This window comes from Vombatus ursinus, unplaced genomic scaffold, assembly GCF_900497805.2.
Source record: "Vombatus ursinus unplaced genomic scaffold, bare-nosed wombat genome assembly UNPS02005659.1, whole genome shotgun sequence".
NCBI lineage: Eukaryota > Metazoa > Chordata > Mammalia > Diprotodontia > Vombatidae > Vombatus > Vombatus ursinus.
Window position 1 is genome coordinate 6,014,980 of NW_020945437.1, and position 17,366 is coordinate 6,032,345.

General features: G+C 37.8%; 1 protein-coding gene across 2 annotated transcripts in view; it reads left to right on the forward strand.

The window, feature by feature from the left end:
• Nucleotides 1-17,366, forward strand: part of GRM5 (glutamate metabotropic receptor 5) — a 626,642-nt gene that overhangs the window by 534,491 nt on the left and 74,785 nt on the right. For both annotated transcript variants that reach the window (XM_027848255.1, XM_027848256.1), the window contains exon 7: nt 9,256-10,195. In XM_027848255.1, the coding sequence (XP_027704056.1) occupies nt 9,256-10,195 (940 nt within the window). The remainder of the gene's footprint in view (nt 1-9,255; nt 10,196-17,366) is intronic.

Below are 17,366 nucleotides of genomic sequence, written 5' to 3' on the forward strand. Positions count from 1 at the left end.
TTGAGATTCTGAGATTTAAATCTTAGAAGTGCATCAGATCTACTTCAGTGTTAGAAAAGGTTGTCTATGTCCTTCTGATGTCGTTATATGACAAACCTCATTGGATTTCTTTTTCTTGGTGGAGAAGGTATGGAAGGATATAGGGTCCCAGAATTTTGAGCTAAAAGTGTCCTAGAGATCATCCAATCCAACCTTCTCATTTTACAGAGGAAACTGAGACCAGAGAGATGAAGTGAGTTCTCCATAGCCACACAGGTCCTAAGTGACCAAGGAAGATTTAAAGTTGTAATGGAATTGAAAGGCTCTTTAGTTCACCATTACCACTCAAACCTCTCATTTAAATACAGGATGGAACAGTGGATAGAAAGCTGGACTTGATGTCAGGAAGACTCGATTGCAAATATTGCCTCAGACACATTCTAGCTTTGTGACCCTACTTTCTCTGCCTCAGTTTTCTCATTTCTGAAATGGGAATAATAATAGCACCTATGTCATAATATTTTTGTGGGGAATCAATGAGATAATATATGTATGATATTATATATATATTATACATTAAGATATAATATGTATAACATATACTATATACATACAAAATATTTGTATTTATGCATAGATATAGATAGATATAGTGCTTTTCCAACCTAAAAGTGCTATATATGTTGTTGTTGTGGCAGCTGCTGCTGCTACTACTACTACTACTACTACTTTACAAATAAGGAATCTTAGGTTAGCTAGCATTTGTATAGAACTTTAAGGTTTGCAAAACACTTTACAAATATTATATCATTTATTCTCATAACAACCTCGGGAGGTAGGTGCTATTCTTATTCCCATTTTACAGATGAGGAAACTGAAATAGATAAAGGTTAAAATGACTTACTCAGTGTCAACTAGAAAGTGTCTGGGATAGGATTTAAACTCAGGCCTCCCTCACTCCAGGTCCCCTCTATCCACTATGTCATCTAGTAGTATCTAGCCCTCTCCATGTTCAAGGTAACACAGTAAGTTGTAAATCCAGGATTCAAACTCATGTTCTCTCACTCCAAATGCAGGACTTTTCTGTATCAAGGACCTAAGAAGTTCAGCCCCTTCATTTTGTAAATAACAAAACTGAGGCCCAAGAGATGGAGTGATTCACCCACTGTCACAAAGCTCCCTTCCAAGGGAGGATTTGAACACAGGCACTCTGACTCCAAAGTCCGTGCTTTTCCAATAAGCTGCAATGCCTTGATATCATGATACTTCAGGCAAAGGCATTTTGAAATGAATAATTTTATTAATTCTAAAATTACTAAACATCTGTTTGGCCTCAAATATGCCACTTTACCACTCTAGGCCTTAGTTTCCCCATCTGTAAAATAAAAAAGATTAAACTTCTTTGGTTCTTTTACCAGGGCTTCTTAAACTTTTTCCACTAGTCACCCCTTTTTGCGGTTTGGCAGCATTAGCTGGTGTTACATGGCCTGAGGGTGCGTGCGGTGCAAAGTGTGCATGCTTTGTGTTCAGAACCAAGGCTGCCTTGAAGTTTCATCATGCAACATGGGCAAGGGCTCCCAGAAACAACTCAGATTCATTACTCATTTGCTGTTGAGTAGATTTTTGTCCGTTGTGCATTCAGAAACCTTTTCCTGTTGTCAAATTTTTCACGACCCCATATGGGGTTGTGACCCACAGTTTAAGAAGCACTGCATAATGGTGAGAATGTCAGACAACATGAGCTTGAAACTCGGCTTTACAGTTTTATGTCTGTGTGACCTTGAGCAAGACACTTATCCTTTCTGAGAACTCATATTCCTTATCTGGCAAATGATATGAGGTAAACTAAATGGCTTCTCAGGTCCTTTCTAAATCTCAGTCTATGATCCTACGACAAGCCTATGAGTGATTCCTGTCAATTTTTTTTCCATTCTCTTTTTATATGGTATCTTCTCTGCAGTGAGATTAAAGTGCTTTCATTCTAATCAAAAGGTATTGTTAAAGCCATTCTAAGCAGCACGCAATCCATAGTTATATTATTAGTTTGTCATTGGGGAGAAACAAACAAATAGAAGTATCCCTGCCAGCTTTGACTTCTTTTCTCATTCCTTTCCCACATTCTCTCTAAATCTAGTTTACTCTTAACTTTTCATTTCTAGGAGAAAGTAGGATAGGCATCACATGAATTGAAATCTATGGATAAATAAAATTGGAAAGAAAGATTTTGGTTTCCCAAAAGGCTATTTGTGCTTTTCTGTCCATTTCAGTCATTTTTCAATCTTGTCTAACTCTTCATGACCCCATTTGGGGTTTTCTTGGCAGAGATATTGGAGTGATTTGCCATTTCCTTCTCTAGCTCATTTTATAGATGAGGAAACTGAGGCAAACAGGGTTAAATGACTTGCTCAGGATCACATAGCTAGTAAGTTTCTGTGGCCAGATTTGAGCTCAGGAAGAGAAATCTTCCTGACTCTAGGCCTAGCACTCTATTCACTGCACCACCTAGCTGCCCCTTTCTATCCATAGGTGGCTATTAGACATGCTTTTACCACCTGTCCCCAGAAGTCTATACTTTATCTTCTTCCACAATTCCCTCCAGTTCTTCAATCCATAATCCTAAAGCCCCAGCCTTGACCCATACCTCAATTAGATAACTGAATTAGGTACAGAGTAATTGTCTGAGGAACTCAGAAGCTTAGGATATGAAAAGAGAAGCAGGATGAGAGGAAACATAGAGCACTATGTTTAGGAACAACATATTAGTAGAAAGACTATTTCCTCTGGAGATAGACACCTGGGTTCAAATCCTACTTCTGTTTCTTATGACTTCTGTGACTTCAATCAAGTCACTCGACTCTTTGGACATCAGTCTCCTCATCTTTAAAATGAAGAAAATAAACTAGATGGTCTCTAAGGTCCCTTTCAATTCTAAAGTTATGACCCTATAAGGATTAAGAGGTGTGAACACATCAGACTAGAAAGTTTTGGAAAGACACCCTACATGCTCAGTAAATATGCACAGACATAACAGCCACAAGTATGAATGTACATGAAATACAACCTGCCCTCCACAAAAAAATCTTCCTTTTAACCAAATTTGATGACAACATAAAGAAAAATTTCCTAAAATCTTTGTTCAGTTGCGTCCAACTCTTCATGACCCCATTTTGGGATTTTCTTGGCAAAGATACTGATGTGGTTTGCCATTTCCTTCTCTAGCTCACTTTACTGAGGAGGAAATTGAGGCAAACAGGATTAAGTGACTTGCCCAGGGGTCATACTAGTTAGTAAGTGTCTAAGGCTGGATTTGAACTCAGGAAGGTAAGTCTTTCTGATTCCAAGCACAGTGTTCTATCCACTGTATCAGTGATATAGATTGTCATGTGGGATATTTTATCTGAGTTACCAAGTAGCCAAATGTGCCAGTAAGTTTCCCTAATTCGGCCTCACCTCTGAGGAGACTGGTGTTTGGCAGATATATGGGAGGGTCTGAATAATCCACAAATTGGGCAATCAAATGCCTGAACAGTTGAGAATTCCCTGTACCCACACAGAGGGAGTGTCATTGCCTAGGCTAGAGGTATGGAATATCTGGAGACAGTAGGTCATAAGGACAGCTACCAGAGCTCAAGCATAAAAAGAGAGAAAGAAATTATAGCAATAAAATGTCAGATGGTATCAAGGAAAAGGGAAAAGATGTAGTTCTAGGAGCCTTGCAGCCTAAAGCACTTTTCCCTGGAATGCTGAGGATGTTCTTTTTGCTCCATTCTGATTTTGTAGCATTGGAAGAGGAGAGGCAGCTCAGTGGAAAGAATAATGACTCTGGAATCAGAGGGATTGAGTTCAAATCCCTCTTCAGCTATTACCTGTATGACCTTGGACACATCCCTTTGACTTCTATTGTCCTCAATTTCTTCTTCTATAAAATGAGGGAGTTGGCTCTAAATCCAATAATCTTCCATATAACTTACCAAGACCTCAAGCATCAATCCTTCCTCCAAGCACCCTGGACCAGGGGTGAGGAACCTGAGGCCTCAAGGCCACATGCAAAGGGCTGCACTTGAGGACCTAGAGGGCTACATATGGCCTCGAGGCCACAGGTTCCCCACCCCAGCAAACCATTAATTTGGTACTTTGCATATATGTTACATTATTTAATAGTTAAATGTATCTTTCGAAGTAACTAATACCAACTCTGCCACCAAACTGCAACCTATCATTCTGTAAATCACTTCCCTTCTCTGAGTCTCAGTTTCTGCATCTGGAAAATGGGTTAGAACTCCAAAGTCCCTTCAAAACTGATAATTCTGTGGTCTATTTGTTCACCTAGATTGCAAATCCCTTGAAAGCCAAAACTAAGCTATATACTTCTTTGTCTCCCTCATATGTATTAACCAATCAATCAAGTCAACAAGCATTTATTAAGTGCTACTATGTGTTCTACTGACATTAGATGCTTAGTAAACGTTTGTTGATAACAATAGTTATTATAATATTCCCTGCTATAGGAAGAGAAGAGTTAGGAAAAGAAACACATATGGTCACAATACAGAAATATGGTAAACCCCAGTTATCTATTACCCTCAGTGAATAAGTCATCCCAAATAGCTGAGTTGTTTTTATTTTTTCTCAGAAAGTTTATGGTTTAGCCAATTTCTAAACTTTTTTATTTTGACAATTCAGTTGGAAATGTTTTGAAAATGCAATTTTAACTGATTTTAAATATAACATAGTGAATATAGTGTAACCTTTTCTTTATTACTCCTAAGGCTGTATTATAGTGATGCCTTCAGGGCTAGCAAGTTGGATCAGCCTGTTTGCTCTTACATTAAATAGCCTCAAGGCTACTCTGCTATTTGGATATTTTTCTTTGCTTATTATAGTTTTTGTGCTTTCTTTCTCGCTGTCAGGCTGTCACCTGGCACTTGTCCCTGCTGTCGGGATAACTGTCTCTACCAACTCTCCTCTCCTAGGCTAATTTGCTCTGGGCTTCAGAAACCAGAGAACTAAGCATTGTTAAAACTATGTGCTAAATAAGAGTAAATAGCCTCACTCAGATGCTAATAGTCCTAAGAGTCTTTCCTAAAAGTAAAGTGCATGAGCTCTCCTGCATAGATGTATATTGAATGTCACTCAAACGAAACTGAATCTCAATTATTTTAGCAAATATTAGTTACTAGTTGCTAGGACTAATCCAGAGAATGTTAGAAAGAACAGAATCCAGGGTCTAGAAGATATAGCTACCAACTTCTGCCTAACAGGCTATTGCAATACCTGAGAGTCCTAATAATAATTCCCATTTATATAATGTTTTATGTCTGCCAACTTTAAATTGGCCATCAATAACTAAGACTCCCCAACAAAAAGTGATGAGTATTTTCAAAAAATCCGTGTAAAGGTCTTGGTAATGTTTTAGTTATCATTACAATATCTTCTAGTGTTTACTTATAGTATATATGCTAATACATTGAATTTAATACAATGTAAAATAGCTTTTCTTCTTGTTGACCCATTTTATCCAAAGAATTTTAGCTGAATGGTACCTGAGAGGTCATCTAGTCTAAAAATCCTGGGAATAATTCCTTTGGGTAGTCCTGTCTATTTCAAAAGTTTGTTTGTGAGGAACTAATGATTTAATGATGGTAAAAGTGTTTTGGAAAAAGTGTAAAGTGCTATTTAAATATAAGGTTTCCTTGTTATGCCCTTTTTCATTTTACACATGGGGAAACTGAGGCACTAGTTTCAGTCCTGATAACATCCCCAAGGATATACAACTGATTAATTAGTGCTAGAACCAGAACTAGAGTACAAGGCTTTTGACTCTAATCCATGTTTTCTTTCCATGAAACCACTTCTTCTTCACCCTTTTTTGTGCAGAATGTTTTCTTTTCTTTTCCCACAGCACAATAAAAATTAAATGTGAAGTTAGTAATGAGTTTAATGTTTTTTAATTCAAACATACCAGAACTCATATGTAAAAGAAGTGCCATACTACAAACTAGAGATTTTATATATTTATTTTGCCTGCCTACTCCCCCCCACCCCAGAAAAGTCTACCACATTTCTGGAATTCTGTTTGGAAGTGTTTTCAAAGCCACCACATAACAAAATCAGGCTCATCCACTCATGACACCTTGTTTTTTAAGCAAAAGATGCCTTACCTTATCTATAACACTTGACTTCAAATTAATTTCACCTATTTTGAAAAAAAAATGAAACAATCTTAGAGGATAAAAATATCGCTAATATTAAAAAGTTTCCAATGAATATGTAATTAGAAAAAAAAGAATTCTAGAAATGTCACAAGCAGCATGGTTGGGGTGGGTACATAGACTCATAAGGGGATGACTTTGAAAAGGATAACAATCTGGGGCAGCTAGGTGGTGCAGTGATAGAGCACCAGCCCTGAAATCAGGAGGACCTGAGTTCAAATCCAGCCTCAGGCACTTGACACTTACTAGCTGTGTGATCCTGGGCAAGTCACTTAACCCCATTGCATAACCAAAAAAAAAAAGGATAACAATCATTGGATTCTAGAAGTGCTGCTATATTCAGAGCTTAGAGCAGGGAAAACAAAGTAGGCAGCCATGCAAGGAATAACAGGGCCCAGAGAAAAGGAAAAGGGGGTGAAAACAAAAGAAGCTTTTAAGACCTTATTTTTGATGACCATGTGTATTTTTTGTTGTTCAGTCATGACCCCATTTGGGGTTTTCTTGACAAAGACACTGAAGTGGCTTGCCATTTCCTTTTCCAGCTTATTTTACAAATGAGGAAACTGAGGCAAATAGGGTTAAGTGACTTTCCCAGGGAACCCCAGCTAGTACGCGTCTGAGCCTGGATTTGAACTTGGATCCTCCTGACTCCAGGCCCAGTGCTCTATCCATTGCACCACCTAGCTAACCCATGTGTATTTTAATGTCAGCAAATTCTGTTCTCAATGGCTGATGATTAATTATTTGTGATGTAAGCCAGGTCACATATGTTATAAGAGAAGTACAATGCAGAGAAATGAATGCTAGATTTGGAGTCTAAGGGTCTGGGTTCAAGTCCCAGCTCTGTGTTTAACTCTCTGGGTGATTTTGGACAAGATGTTTAATCTCTCTGTCCCTAATTTCCTACTCTATAATTAGGAAGTCAGATTGGACAGCCTCTGACTTCCTAGCTCTAAGTCTTTGACCCCGCAATAACAGATGTGATTTATTCCTGAAAGTTTCCTTTAAGTTGGATTATATTTATCAAAAAAAATTTATATCTTTTTATATTCTGTAACTGAGATTTACTGGTAAAGGCAAACCCCTATATGGGAACTTTCTGCACTAATACAGCCCCAGAAAAATCACCTGTCACCTAGATTCTGGCACTCGGAAGTGAAGGTATTTACTCACGGTCATATCGTTAGTAAGTGTCAACGGCAGTACTTGAACATAAAATGCCTAACACGTCCCACTAGTACATTTGTGTAGAAAACTTAAAATATACATGGCCAAAGAAATTGTTTCTTTATGTTCATTCATGATTATAATAGACTTAAGACAAAGAATTTTGAAATATTTCCAACCTAAAAGAATGGTGATAACATATATAAAATGTGGACATTAATGACTAATTATATCCAATTAGATTACAATTAAGATTTAACAATAAAGATGAGTTGGAGGTTTTCAAAAAATTGAGAAAAATAATAAATCACACAATCTTGTATTATGAAGTATTAAAAAAAATCCTTAATAGTTGCTTCTCTTTTTTGGGGGGGAGAGTTGGTAGTAATGAAAGGATTCTTACATCATACAAAACATGACTGGATTCCTTTATCAGAAAGCTATTGTGGACATTTAAAGGAATGCTACTATGGCAACCATATTCCCAATTTTACTTTTACTTAAAGTGAAAGAGAGCAGCCAGGACTTCATAGGAATCTCCCAGAATGAAGTTGCAGGTTGTGGTTCCTGGAACCAATTATATAGTTATTAGCCAGAGAAGGAAGGAAAAGGTAGAGCTGAATCAGACCTTCCACATGCCATTCCACATAAGAATTAGGAGTCATGAAAAAGTTTTGACTTAAAGAGTGAGACGATCAGTCTTATCCATTAAGAAAATTAAACATATTTATAGTCTAAATGTTATCATTCATAACAATACTCCAGGATATATAAGAGAGAGAATTTTTGGGACCTTAATCAAACAAAGTAGTTTAAATTCAATCTGAATATGTGAAAATGAGCCTAAAACATATAACATATCACATATTTCAGTAGCTGACTTTAAGTATACAACTAACCCTTGTCTGCTGATTTGTATCTCAGTGTATGTATGTATATATACTTATAGATATAATAGATATTTGTTTATACTGAATGGAATTTAATGTAATCAAAATTATTCATTTTCTACCTCACTCTGCTCTCTATCTCTTATTTATTCATAAATTGTTTGCCTATCCATAAGTCTGATATATAATATGTTCCATCTTCTTCAAATTTTCTTGTAATATCTCTCTTTATATTTAGGTCATGTATCCATTTTGACCTTATCTTGGTAAATGGTGCAAGATATTGGTCTATGTCCAATTTCTGTCAGACTGTTTTCCAGTTTTCCCATCAGTTTCTACCAAATAATGAATTCTTATCCCAAAAACTTAAGTCCTTTCACTTGTCAAATACAGGAAGAAAAAAAAAGAAGTTTACATGATAACTTTATTATATATTTAAAAAGAATAGCAAGTTGTACATAATAAATTTACAGTTTCACGTGAAGTCTTCTTTTTATTTATTCTACCATGTTATGGAAGTGCTTCTTTTATTTCATAAAGTATTTTTAAAAAAACCTATACTGAATGAAATTCTGTAAAGTATGCAATGTTTTCCATTTTACTTACCTTAAAAATGCATTAAGCCAGGTAATGTGGCAAAGCCAATAAACAACTGGCCTCTAAGGCAGGAAGACCTGATTTCAAGGCCTGCCTCTACCACATGCTGGTTGTATGACCCTGGACAAGTCACTTAATTTCTCAGTGCTCTAGATGAGTCTCTAAGATTACAGAACGTGGAGACCTGAATTGGTAAAGAGACTTTTCAAATCTGAGTATTTCTTATATCAGTGAAATCACACATCCAGTCTCTATCCTGGTCCCTGATTCATGGAAAGACATTAAAGATCTTTAAGCTAAAAGATACAGCTTCTTTCCAAAAGCAAAACTACAGTAATCCAAAGAAAATGAGAGCCAGATGGAGTCCCCTCTCCCTTGTTCCTTCTCACTGTGGGTCTCTCTTTCCACAGGTTGCGACCTGATCCCAGTGCAGTACCTGAGATGGGGTGATCCAGAACCAATTGCGGCTGTGGTGTTTTCCTGCCTGGGCCTGCTGGCAACCCTGTTTGTCACAGCAATCTTCATCATGTACCGGGACACTCCAGTTGTCAAATCTTCTAGCCGGGAACTCTGCTATATTATTCTGGCGGGCATCTGCTTGGGTTACTTGTGTACTTTCTGTCTCATCGCAAAGCCTAAGCAGATTTATTGCTACCTTCAGAGAATAGGCATTGGCCTCTCTCCAGCCATGAGCTACTCTGCATTGGTCACCAAAACCAATCGCATCGCCAGAATTCTGGCTGGCAGCAAGAAAAAGATCTGCACCAAGAAGCCAAGGTTCATGAGTGCCTGTGCTCAGCTAGTCATTGCATTCATCCTAATTTGCATCCAGCTTGGCATAATTGTTGCCCTTTTCATAATGGAGCCTCCTGACATAATGCATGACTACCCAAGTATTCGGGAAGTCTACTTGATCTGCAACACCACCAACCTGGGCGTCGTAACTCCCCTTGGTTATAATGGATTATTAATTTTAAGCTGTACCTTTTATGCATTCAAGACCAGAAACGTTCCAGCTAATTTCAATGAGGCCAAGTACATTGCTTTCACAATGTACACCACTTGCATCATATGGCTGGCCTTTGTGCCCATCTATTTTGGAAGCAACTACAAAATCATCACCATGTGTTTCTCAGTCAGCCTCAGTGCCACTGTAGCCCTGGGCTGCATGTTTGTGCCGAAGGTGTACATCATTCTGGCCAAGCCAGAGAGAAACGTGAGAAGCGCCTTCACAACCTCTACGGTGGTACGGATGCACGTAGGAGATGGGAAGTCGTCCTCAGCTGCCAGCCGGTCAAGCAGCCTGGTCAACCTGTGGAAAAGAAGGGGCTCATCCGGAGAGACCCTAAGGTAAATAAGGGAGGAGATAAAGTCATCCTAGTCAGGCCACGACCACTTCCATCTTGGGCTTTTCAAAAGGTGAATATGACCTGAAAAATAGTGGCAGTAGGAGAGACTTGATGCTTTCCTTCTGAGTCACTTATAGTTGGGTGTAACCAGGTTTGGGGTTAGGTTACCAGGCCAAGATTAGAAACAAGGAGGTCAGGATGCAGGGTAAAGCAGATGACCAAATAGGAAATGAGACCCCAGGAAAACAGAACACAGTTCAGTTACTAAGTCAAGGACGGAGGCACTGGAAGGCAATTAGAGTCAAAATTATACAGGGGGGGAGAGCCTTGGTACTGACTCACAAGCTTGGGATGGGGAAGAAACAGAGGAAAACATCACCAAAAGAAAGGAGAAAGAATAAGAGCCTGGCCCAACTTGTGATATCTTCTCTTCTACCTGATCCTGGCACCCAGGTTTATACCTATATGTCTAGCTCATTTCCTCCTTCACAGTCATCAAGCCCAGTCCTTGGCTAGGAAACTGAGTTGTTTGGGAGAATATCCTTGAGTAGTTGGATGGTTCATGATTAGGCAGCTTGAGTGTATAATCTAACAAACTACCCAGGAAGCTCACCCTTCCTTCTGGCCAAGGACCATGAGCAATGAAATTAAACACACATCATTTGGTCAAGTATCAGAATTTCAACCCCGAATGGTATTCCCCATTAGATATTAATGCCTACTAATTAATGAATAGCAATAAAATGCTAAAAATAACTTAGATCATCTTAACTGCTTAGGTGAAAAATTCAGGGCGGCCAAATAGTCTCCAGGACGTTGGATGTTGGGGAGTAGTGGTTTCCATAGCTAAATATATCTAGTCCTACCATACTTACTTAAGTGTGTTGTTTTTGCAAAAGAGGACAAACTAACTTGGAAAAAAAATTCTGAATAATCTTGTTCCAATCAGGCATTTTCTATTTTGCTTTCTCTGCATGAAAATTCCCATTTATTCTAACTGGTTCCATCAATAAGAATTGCCATATTACATAGTTTGAATGAAATGAGGTATAGGAGTCATTCTACTTGGGGATGACAATGACTAAGGACTCAGAGAGCTTGGAGTTTTCGCATGCTGCATGCCAGCCTCAGCTTACTTACACTGCTTCTCTTTCTCCTTGTCTCTGTTACTTGTGGGCTCTTCCCTCATTTGCCATGTCTCTTTCTATCTATCACAGATTCCTAACATTTTTGTGTCATAGATTCCTTTGGCAGTCTGGTGAAGTACTACGGACTCCTCAGAATAATGTTTAATGCATAGGAATTTTACAAATTACAACAAAATATATACATATAAACACACAAACCTATATGTGTGTACACATAGCCAGGGATCTGTGAATATACATATACACATGCATAAACACATATGTGTATATAGTTCACAGATATATGTATGTATATGCACATGTGTACATATATATGTGTATGTATAGTTCACAGATCCCAGGTTAAGAACCCCAGAATTCTAAATCATACACTTTACAACTGGATTAGAAACTCCTTCTGGGCAGGGGCTTTGTCCGCTGCTTCTGTGGCTAAATTCTTATCATGAGCCATGCAGAATCCTCTACAGAGTAGATGTTCCATAATTCCTGTTGACTGACAGTTTTGACCTCTACTGGTTCTATCCTGTCCATTCTTACCACCCTGTAGTTTCCTGCTGCTGCTGCAGTTTGCCACTCCAGCCTTCCTTTCAGGCTTTTGGGAGTTATAGAACTTGATGTTTTTTGTAGCTGATGTGCTCAATGCAATCAGAAGGGTGGTCAATGAACCCCACCAGGAAACTAGGTCTATATCTATTGTAAACACTTGGAAACTAGTAATGTAAATAGTTTGGTTTCTCCTATCTTCAAGTATGTATACCACTGCCCCCTAGTGGTGATAATTATTGTTGAAAAATTAAACCATTAACGAGTGATGGCAAGCATTCCCTTTCCCCAAGTGATTCTAGAACTATATCCCAGATGGGGACTACACTGTAGCAACTGATGATAGGGCTATCATAGGCAGAATTTTGGCTTTGAATTCCAGCTCTGATGCTCAATCTGTAATGAGAATCATAGATCTAGACTTGGAAAGGACTGGATAAGCCATGCAAATTTTCAGATGCTTTTTTCCCATGTGTAAAATGGGGACAATAATATTCCAGCTAATTATTTTCAGTGCCCCCTTCCTTCATCCTAGTAACTATGAGTTGAAGGATGAGCTGAAAGTCTAAATTAGAGCAGGTAATTCCCAAACATGAGTTTCCTAAATTTATCAAATAAAATCAATCAGAGAGATCTAGACTGATTACCTATATCTATCTATCTATCTATCTATCTATCTATCTATCTATCTGTTTGTATATACAGATAGATAGATAGATTTGTACTACCTACTTCATAGGGTTATTGTGAGAAAGTACTTTGTAAACCTTAAAGTGCTATAGATATGTGTTGGTATTATTACAGAGATGAACTCATTGCTTTTTGTAAATGATTAATATTCCTTTCCAATAGCTACTTTACTATTTTCATCTAATTCACTTCTAGGGAAGAGGGGTGGGGAAAGTCACTGGTGATGCTGGAAAAAAAATGTAACTTTCACCCCCCCCATTATTAGTCAATAAGTCAGTTGATTCAACATGCATGTAATTATTAAACATTTAGTCTGTTCCAGAACTTACTGCAGTGTCTAGTACTTAATAAATGCTTTTCAGGAATTATTATTTCACTTATTTTTCCTACAATGTAATGTAGTTCTGGGTGATTGGATTTGTATCAGTACATTTGGTTACAGGAATCTCATATGGATGAACATTTTCCAAGTGGTTCTTCTTCAGCAGGGTAGATGGATGTGCCCATAATACACTAGGCAAGATTTAGAGCTTTTTTTCTTGAAGCCCAGATTCTAAGCTCATTTGCCATTCTAGCAGAGTATACTGATGTATGGATAGTGTAGTTTTCTCATCTCACCAAGAGATAGAAGTTTCCCTTTCCAGGTAAATAAATGCTTCCCTAAAGGATCTCCTACATGCACCTTTGTTTAAGGTTTTTGTGATGCAAAAATGTCCAAAATTTCTAATATATGTATTTCTTGGAAAATTTAGCATGATTTTCCCTGACAATCATAATTATAGCTCACAATGAAGTAGTGCTTCATAATTATAAAGGAATTTCATAACTACAACTTAATTTGATCCTTTCAAGAACCTGGTCATCTAGTCAGGACATGACTATTTCATCCCATTTTATAAGGAATGAAACTTAACCCTTAGGAGGTGAAGTAATTTGTTTGACATCTGCACCTTTTTTATTTTCATCAAAATATATTAATGTTTAAGAATGTTAGGGCCTTAAAGAATACATGGGACACATAGAACTTATAGGGTACAATTGAGTACACTGTACTTCTAAAATAAACCCAGTGATCCTTCCTCTACGCTATGTGGTAAGCAACTTATATACCAATACACACAGTCAAATTTTCTGATCCATTTGGGTAGAAAGAAACCCAGGGTTGTAAATTCAAGTTGGTATAGACAGTTATTGATGGAAGCAGTGGAGGGGGGAGAAGAAATGGGGAAGAAGAGGAAATGAAGATCATCATAGACTTATAGATGAAAGGTACCTTCGAAGTCATCTAGTCTAACCCCAGAAGAGGAACAGAGGTTAAATCATTTCTCAAAGGTCATACAAATAGTATGAGAGCTGAGACTTGAACCCAGACACTCTGACCCCCAAATAGAGCTCTCTTTCTACTGCATCCTGATTCACTCTAGGTTAGTGTATTTTATACATATTATCTAACTCATGCAAGTCTGAGAGGTAGATAATACAAGTGTTAGTGTCCTCACTTTACAGAAGATGGAACTGAGGAATGTTGAGTGATTACCTATGGTTACACAGCTAACAAGGGTCAAAGATGAGATTCAAATCCAACTCTTCCTGACTAACTAAATCCAATACTCCATAGATAAAAGATCACTTCATACAATTGTACCACCACTTACCCAATGTGTGCCACAGACTGGAAGATCCTAAAAGCGAGCATAGCTAATGGCTATCTATGAAGATTCTATCTGTTTCATGCCCTTTTCATATCTGGCATACCAGTGGTGAAAATACTCATATCAGAGGCTGATACCTGGAAAATGATTCTCCTCTTTAATCAGAAAGGGGCCCAAATAAGTCTAATTCCTTTGCTACATCATAAAGAGAACTATTTCTCTCTCTCTGTCTCTATCCAGGTCTGTGTCTCTGTGTCTTTCAGTCTCTATCTCCCTCTGTCTGTCTCTCCCCCGTCTCTCTCTGTCTCTCTGTCTCTCTCTGTCTCTCTCTCTCTCCTTTCTTCTCATCTCCTCGCCTCTCCACAAAGGAAAGAATGGATTATCAGAGCAAATTAATTTGGAGTTCAACCTATTCAGTGTTATCTAGAAAGCCAAATAGACCTACCCTAAATTGGATGGAAGAAAAACCCTCCAAGTCAGTCATACAATTCACTTAAATAGCAGAGAGAAGTTTATTTAAAAGGAATGAGTCACTATAGAGTTTTTAAAGAAACATGCTATTTATGCCACCTATGTTTGGAGGTCCCTGTGATTAACATCCTGACTCTTGACACTAATTTATAGCACAAGGCAGTGCTGCCTCAATTCATTGTCAAACTGAGAATGCCAGAGCTCCATTTATCATTGGCCCATCAGCTGCAAATTGACAAAGAAAATGCTTGCTCTGGCCTAAATAAAGATATGCGTCTAGATGCATCTTAAGCTCTGACTCTATTCAGGATTGCACAGTTCAGAATTCCCTAACTCTGTTCTAAGGTAGAAAGTTACCTGAAATACTCAGGTATTGATAGAAATTCACATATATACAGAAATATACATATATACATATACATTTATGTGTGTATATCTCTCTATGTGTATATATACATGTATATATGTATGCGCATGTGTGTATACATACATTATATATGTGTGTATATATATATATATATATATATATGGATAGAGAGAGAGAGAGAGAGAAAGAGAGAGAGAGAGAGAGAGCATGTGTCTGTGTATTCCCAATAAGATGGAGTCCTAGTTGTGGATTCATGCTTCCATTCAGCAACAAGAGTGATAGCTCAACCCTTAGTTCTTAAAGTTTTTTCTTCCTTTCATCTGTTATCATTTGTAATATCATTTAATGTTAATTATTAAATCACGCTCATGAGACCCCCCCACTTAACCATGACATCTGCCATATCTGTCCTGGTCTTTCTGTAAATACTGGCCAATCTGAATGTTGCCTGGAAAATTGTTCCTCTTAGGGATAGGAATTAGGTAATAGTAAATAGACCATTGTAAGTCTTAAATGAAAAATTTTGAATCCATGATGAATCATTACTGTTTTTTAAAATCTCAATAATGGGGCACACTGGGTGGCATAGTGTATAGAGCATTGGCCCTGGAGTCAGGAGGACCTGAGTTCAAATCCGGCCTCAGACGCTTGGCACTTACTAGCTGTGTGACCCTGGGCAAGTCACTTAACCCCAATCACCTTGCAAAAAAAAAAATCTCAATATTGAATTAGTGGTTCTATTCACCTTCCTCTTCTCTACCTATTCACATTTCATTCATTCCTTAGGACCCTGCTCAGATCTCACCTCCTCCTTGAAGACTTCCCTAACTCCTTAAACTCATGTAACATTGGTGATCAATCTCAACCACTCATTTGATACATTAACTTTTAATGTTTTATGACAGTATGTATGATTTCCCAACAAAGCAAGTCAAGTGCACCAGACACTATTCTAAGGACTGGGGATATAAAGAAAGACAAAGCCCTTGTCTTCAACGAGCTTACATTCTAAGGGGGAAGATGTTATACAAACAACTAAGTACATACAAGACATATACAGGGGAAATTGGAGATAATTTCAGGTGAAGTGAAATTGTGATAGGGGAGGGAGATGTCTCAAGAGAGATCTCTTGTACAGAGTAGAATTTGAGCTGAGTCTTGAAGAGAAGAAGGGAAGCCAGGAAGGGAAATCAAGGAAGGAGAGCTTTCTTGGTATGAAGGACAGCTAATCAAAATACAAAGAATAGGAAGGTGGTGTATTGTGTATGAAATGTAATAGCAAGAAGGTCAGAATCACTGGATCATAAAGCATGTGGACATGGGTAAAATATCACAAGATCCTTGGTAACAACAACAATAACAACACAACAATAATAATAGTAATCATAATATCATTTGTATAACACTTTCTATGACTAGCAAAACGTTTAAAAATATTATCTCATTTTATCCTCACAACAACCCTAGGAGGTAAATCCTTTTCAGATCCCCATTTTAAAGACAAGGAAACTGAGGATAAGAGAGGTTAAATGATTTGTCCAGAGTCAAATAGTTAACAGAAGTCTAAAGCAGGATTTAAACTCAGGTCTTCCTGATTCCGGGTACAGTAGTCTGTATACTATACTAACTTGATTGGAAGGATCATATTTCATTTAATTCTATTTTTTATTAAATAAGTGATCATAAATAATATGATTGTCTTCTTTTAGAGTATGCCATGTCGTATTCATTTTATGTTCTTTTATTAGGAGATTACCAAACTGGTAGATTAAGGGAATTTAAAGCACTTTTACTTACCCCTGTATATTTCTGCATGACAACAAGAACTAGAATAGCAGTGCCTCTGAAAAAACTAAAGATGAGCATCACACAAAGGGCAAGGAAAGATGTGGGGTTGATGTGAGCAAACTATGACATATGGACAATTAGAAAGAGTAGAAGATGGCCTCAAAGAATTATATAATGGAAAGAAAAAATGGACTGGTCACATGGCAAGATCAAGGGATGACAGGTGGACAGCTAGAGTTATTGCTTCACTGGTTCTCTTGCAAAGGATGCTTCTAGCACTTTGGATGGATGCCCTATGGCAAACCTTTGGAAGGATGTGGTTGTGAATAGAAGAGAATGGGCAGTCTTGGGTGGTTAGTGACCTGTATTGCTGGATGCAGATCAGAGATCCGTTTGAGTTTTGACTTGACTTGGATAAGAGGATAGAAAACATCCTTATCATAACTGCAGTTGACTCAAACCTAAAATGGATAGCTAGCACACTGAATCATTAGTTAGGAACCAAAAGTATAT